The 6,083-nt window shown below is 60.6% G+C and overlaps 1 protein-coding gene across 2 annotated transcripts in view; it reads left to right on the forward strand.

Moving 5' to 3' along the window:
* The first annotated feature begins 1,495 nt into the window (after positions 1–1,495).
* Positions 1,496–6,083, forward strand: part of ahcy (adenosylhomocysteinase) — a 94,805-nt gene continuing 90,217 nt past the window's right edge. The window contains exons 1-2 of one of the 2 annotated variants that reach the window (XM_072556054.1): positions 1,496–1,550; positions 1,599–1,679. In XM_072556054.1, coding sequence (XP_072412155.1) covers positions 1,652–1,679 — 28 coding nt within the window. In that variant the 5' untranslated portion in view covers positions 1,496–1,550; positions 1,599–1,651. Of the gene's footprint in view, positions 1,680–6,083 lie in introns of both variants that reach the window. The other variant, XM_072556053.1, reaches the window with a different exon arrangement.

Raw genomic sequence — 6,083 nt, forward strand, 5'->3', positions numbered from 1 at the left:
GTTTGCCGAGCTGGGAATTTGTCTTGCAAACGTTTCGTCCCCTGTCTAGGTGACATCCTCAGTGCTTGGGAGCCTCCTGTGAAGCGCTTCTGTGCAGTTTCCTCCGGCATTTATAGTGGCCTGTCTCTGCCACTTCCGCTTGTCATTTCCAGCTGTCCGCTGTAGTGGCCGGGATATTGGGTCCAGGTCGATGTGTTTGTTGATAGAGTCTGTGGATGAGTGCCATGCCTCTAGGAATTCCCTGGCTGTTCTCTGTTTGGCTTGCCCTATAACGGTAGTATTGTCCCAGTCAAATTCATGTTGCTTGTCATCTGTGTGTGTGGCTACTAAGATAGCTGGTCGTGTCGTTTCGTGGCTAGTTGGTGTTCATGGATACAGATCGTTAGCTGTCTTCCTGTTTGTCCTATGTAGTGTTTTGTGCAGTCCTCACATGGGATTTAGTACACTACATTGGTTTTGCTCATGAACTGGTCCTCACCAATCTAACTAACCCTGCACATCTTTGGACTGTGGTAGGAAACCAGAGCAGACAAACAGAGAATGTGCAAACTTCACCCAGACAGTTGCTCCAGACTGGAATTAAACCAGGGTCGCTGGTGCTGTGAGGCAGCTGTGTTAGGAACAGGGATATGGGCCAAATGCTGGCAAATAGGGCTAGGTCAGATTGGGATATTTGGTCAGTATGGACTAGTTGTACGGAAGGGTCAGTTTCCGTGTTGCATAAATATATAGCTCTGAATAAGACTGGGGAAGAGGGGGCGGTGGGTGGGTTTGGGACGTCTGGTCAGTGTGGATGAAAAAGTTGTGAGTGAGATGGGGAAAATCTTCTTTAACCAAGAGTTGTTATAATTTGTAATGTGCTGCCTTGGTGAGTGATAGAAGTGGATTTCATAGGAGATTTCAAAAGAGAGTTGGACATATATTTGACAGCGAGGAAATTGAAGGGTTACAAAGATAGTGCTGGAAACTGGGGCCAGCTGCGAAGCTACTTCGGGATCCTGTACAAACATGATGGGCTTAATGGCCTCCTTGGAGAAAGTGAGGATTGCAGATGCTGGAGATCAGAGCTGAAAATGTGTTGCTGGAAAAGCTCAGCAGGTCAGGCAGCATCAAAGGAGCAGGAGAATAGACGTTTCAGGCATGAGCCCTTCTTCATGAAAAGACCCTTAATGGCCCCCTTCTGTAGTTTAAACTTCCATGAAGGTGCTGCAGTAATAATGCCCTGTAAATACAGGCTGCTATTACAGTAATAATCTGGAATGAGATACAGAGTCCTACAATAAAACGTTATAAACTAATAAAAGGCCATTTACAAACCACGTGCTCGACCATTATCTTCCTCTACTCCTCCCGGAAGTTCCGCTCTGGGCATATGACCGGCCCCTTCCCGTGAACTGACCAATGACCGCCCTTGAAGGGCGTGGTCTCACGTGTAACGCCCCTTTGGGACGCAATTGCAAATGAGGCGCGCCGCTGTTAAAAAGGCGCGGGGGCGCGCGGCGCGGCCTTTCCATTGAAGACCGGAGCGCGGATCTGAGACACAGACACACACAGAGACAGACAGATAGACACAGACACAGACACAGACACACACAGAGACAGAGACAGAGCGTGACCCAGATTCGCACGGAGCTCCGGTCCCAGCGCTAACATGTCGGACAAGTTACCCTACAAAGTGGGTAAGGACTGAGGGGAGGGGAGGAAATGGGGGGAGAGAGAGAGAGGGGGGGTAGGGAATGGGGAGAGAGAGAGAGGGGGGTAGGGAATGGGGAGAGAGAGAGAGAGGGGGGTAGGGAATGGGGAGAGAGAGAGAGAGAGGGGGGTAGGGAATGGGGAGAGAGAGAGAGAGAGGGGGGTAGGGAATGGGGAGAGAGAGAGAGAGAGGGGGGTAGGGAATGGGGAGAGAGAGAGAGAGGGGGGTAGGGAATGGGGAGAGAGAGAGAGGGGGGTAGGGAATGGGGAGAGAGAGAGAGGGGGGTAGGGAATGGGGAGAGAGAGAGAGAGAGGGGGTAGGGAATGGGGAGAGAGAGAGAGAGAGGGGGTAGGGAATGGGGAGAGAGAGAGAGAGAGGGGGGTAGGGAATGGGGAGAGAAAGAGAGAGAGAGGGGGGTAGGGAATGGGGAGAGAAAGAGAGAGAGAGGGGGGTAGGGAATGGGGAGAGAAAGAGAGAGAGAGGGGGGTAGGGAATGGGGAGAGAGAGAGAGGGGGGTAGGGAATCGGGAGAGAGAGAGAGGGGGGTAGGGAATCGGGAGAGAGAGAGAGGGGGGTAGGGAATGGGGAGAGAGAGAGAGGGGGGTAGGGAATGGGGAGAGAGAGAGAGGGGGGTAGGGAATGGGGAGAGAGAGAGAGGGGGGTAGGGAATGGGGAGAGAGAGAGGGGGGTAGGGAATGGGGAGAGAGAGAGAGGGGGGTAGGGAATGGGGAGAGAGAGAGAGGGGGGTAGGGAATGGGGAGAGAGAGAGGGGGGTAGGGAATGGGGAGAGAGAGAGGGGGGGGTAGGGAATGGGGAGAGAGAGAGAGGGGGGTAGGGAATGGGGAGAGAGAGAGAGAGGGGGGTAGGGAATGGGGAGAGAGAGAGAGAGGGGGGTAGGGAATGGGGAGAGAGAGAGAGAGGGGGGTAGGGAATGGGGAGAGAGAGAGAGGGGGGTAGGGAATGGGGAGAGAGAGAGAGGGGGGTAGGGAATGGGGAGAGAGAGAGAGAGGGGGGTAGGGAATGGGGAGAGAGAGAGAGAGGGGGGTAGGGAATGGGGAGAGAGGGGGGGGGTAGGGAATGGGGAGAATGAGAGGGGTAGGGAATGGGGAGAGAGAGGGGGGGTAGGGAATGGGGAGAGAGAGAGGGGTAGGGAATGGGGAGAGAGAGAGGGGTAGGGAATGGGGAGAGAGAGAGGGGTAGGGAATGGGGAGAGAGAGAGGGGTAGGGAATGGGGAGAGAGAGAGAGAGGGGGGTAGGGAATGGGGAGAGAGAGAGAGGGGGGGTAGGGAATGGGGAGAGAGAGAGAGAGAGAGGGGGTAGGGAATGGAGAGAGAGAGAGAGGGGGTAGGGAATGGGGAGAGAGAGAGGGGGTAGGGAATGGAGAGAGAGAGGGGTAGGGAATGGAGAGAGAGAGGGGTAGGGAATGGAGAGAGAGGGGGGTGTAGGGAATGGGGAGAGAAAGAGAGAGAGGGGGGTAGGGAATGGGGAGAGAGAGAGGGGGGGTAGGGAATGGGGAGAGAAAGAGAGAGAGGGGGGTAGGGAATGGGGGGGCGAGAGAGGGGGGTAGGGAATGGGGGGCGAGAGAGGGGGGTAGGGAATGGGGGGCGAGAGAGGGGGGTAGGGAATGGGGGGCGAGAGAGGGGGGTAGGGAATGGGGGGCGAGAGAGGGGGGGTAGGGAATGGGGCGAGAGAGGGGGGGTAGGGAATGGGGCGAGAGAGGGGGGTAGGGAATGGGGGCGAGAGAGGGGGGTAGGGAATGGGGAGAGAGAGGGGGGGTAGGGAATGGGGAGAGAAAGAGAGAGAGGGGGGTAGGGAATGGGGAGAGAGAGAGGGGGTAGGGAATGGGAGAGAAAGAGAGAGAGGGGGGTAGGGAATGGGGAGAGAGAGAGGGGGGGTAGGGAATGGGGAGAGAGAGAGGGGGGGTAGGGAATGGGGAGAGAAAGAGAGAGGGGGGTAGGGAATGGGGAGAGAGAGAGGGGGGTAGGGAATGGGGAGAGAGAGAGAGGGGGGGTAGGGAATGGGGAGAGAGAGAGAGAGGGGGGGTAGGGAATGGGGAGAGAGAGAGGGGGGGTAGGGAATGGGGAGAGAGAGAGGGGGGGTAGGGAATGGGGAGAGAGAGGGGGGGTAGGGAATGGGGAGAGAAAGAGAGAGAGGGGGGTAGGGAATGTGGAGAGAAAGAGAGAGGGGGGTAGGGAATGGGGAGAGAGAGAGAGGGGGGGTAGGGAATGGGGAGAGAGAGAGAGAGGGGGGGTAGGGAATGGGGAGAGAGAGAGAGGGGGTAGGGAATGGGGAGAGAGAGAGAGGGGTAGGGAATGGGGAGAGAGAGGGGTAGGGAATGGAGAGAGAGAGGGGTAGGGAATGGAGAGAGAGAGGGGTAGGGAATGGAGAGAGAGGGGGGTGTAGGGAATGGGGAGAGAGAGAGAGGGGGGTAGGGAATGGGGAGGGAGAGAGAGAGGGGGGGTAGGGAATGGGGAGAGAAAGAGAGAGGGGGGTAGGGAATGGGGGGCGAGAGAGGGGGGGTAGGGAATGGGGAGAGAGAGGGGGGGTAGGGAATGGGGAGGGAGAGGGGGGGTAGGGAATGGGGAGAGGGGGGGTAGGGAATGGGGAGAGAGGGGGGGGTAGGGAATGGGGAGAGAGAGAGGGGGGTAGGGAATGGGAGAGAGAGAGGAGGGGAGGGAAGGGAGGGAATGGGGAGGAGAGAGAGAGAGAGGGGGGGTAGGAAATGGGGAGAGAAGAGAGAGAGAGAGGGGGGGAGGGAATGGGGAGAGAGGGGGGGAGGGAATGGGGAGAGAGGGGGGGATCGGGAATGGGGAGAGAGGGGGGGATTGGGAATGGGGAGAGAGGGGGGGATTGGGAATGGGGAGAGAGGGGGGATAGGGAATGGGGAGAGAGGGGGGGATAGGGAATGGGAGAGAGGGGGGGATAGGGAATGGGGAGAGGGGGGGATAGGGAATGGGGAGAGGGGGGGATAGGGAATGGGGAGAGAGAGAGGGGGGGGAGGGAATGGGGAGAGAGAGAGGGGGGGGAGGGAATGGGGAGAGAGAGAGGGGGGGAGGGAATGGGGAGAGAGAGAGGGGGGGAGGGAATGGGGAGAGAGAGAGGGGGGGGAGGGAATGGGGAGAGAGAGAGGGGGGGAGGGAATGGGGAGAGAGAGGGGGGGAGGGAATGGGGAGAGAGAGGGGGGGGAGGGAATGGGGAGAGAGAGGGGGGGGAGGGAATGGGGAGAGAAGAGAGAGAGAGAGAGGGGGGGAGGGAATGGGAGAGAGGGGGGAGGGATGGGAGAGGGGGGGGAGGGAATGGGGAGAGAGGGGGGGATAGGGATGGGAGAGAGGGGGGGATAGGGAATGGGGAGAGAGGGGGGGATAGGGAATGGGGAGAGAGGGGGGGATAGGGAATGGGGAGAGGGGGGGTAGGAATGGGGAGAGAGGGGGGGATAGGGAATGGGGAGAGAGGGGGGGATAGGGAATGGGGAGAGAGGGGGGGATAGGGAATGGGGAGAGGGGGGGATGGGATGGGGAGGGGGGGGATGGGATGGGAGTGGGGGGATAGGGAATGGGGAGAGAGGGGGGGGATGGGAATGGGGAGAGAGAGGGGGGGGAGGGAATGGGGAGAGAGAGGGGGGGGAGGGAATGGGGAGAGAGAGGGGGGAGGGATGGGGAGAGGGGGGGGAGGGATGGGGAGAGAGGGGGGGGAGGGAATGGGGAGAGAGGGGGGGGAGGGAATGGGGGAGAGAGGGGGGGGGAGGGAATGGGGGAGAGAGGGGGGGGGAGGGAGGGGGGAGGGAGGGAGAGGGGGGAGGGAGGGATGGGGGAGGGGGGGGGAGGGATGGGGGGAGGGAATGGGGAGGGGGGGGGAATGGGGGAGGGGGGGAGGGATGGGGGGGAGGGAGGGGGGAGGGAGGGGGGGGGAGGGGGGGTGGGGGGGGAGGGAGGGGGGGAGGGATTGGGGAGGGGGGAGGATGGGGGAGGGGGGGAGGGATGGGAGAGGGGGGGAGGGAATGGGGGAGGGGAGAGAGGGGGGGAGGGAGAGAGGGGGGAGGGAGAGAGGGGGGGAGGGAGGAGTGGGGGGAGGGATGGGGGGAGGGGGAGGAGAGAGGGGGGGGAGGGATGGGGGAGGGAGAGAGAGGGGGGAGGGAATGGGGGAGGGAGGGAGAGGGGGGGAGGAATGGGGGAGGGAGGGAGAGGGGGGGAGGGAATGGGGGGAGGGAGGGAGAGGGGGGGAGGGAATGGGGGAGGGAGGGAGAGGGGGGGAGGGAATGGGGGAGGGGGAGAGGGGGGGAGGGAATGGGGGAGGGGGGGAGGGAATGGGGGTGGGAGAGGGAGGGGGGGGAGGGAATGGGGGAGGGAGAGAGAGAGGGGGGGAGGGAGAGAGAGGGGAGGGAGAGAGGGGGG

Source organism: Chiloscyllium punctatum, chromosome 37, assembly GCF_047496795.1.
Source record: "Chiloscyllium punctatum isolate Juve2018m chromosome 37, sChiPun1.3, whole genome shotgun sequence".
In the NCBI taxonomy this organism is placed as follows: Eukaryota; Metazoa; Chordata; class Chondrichthyes; order Orectolobiformes; family Hemiscylliidae; genus Chiloscyllium; species Chiloscyllium punctatum.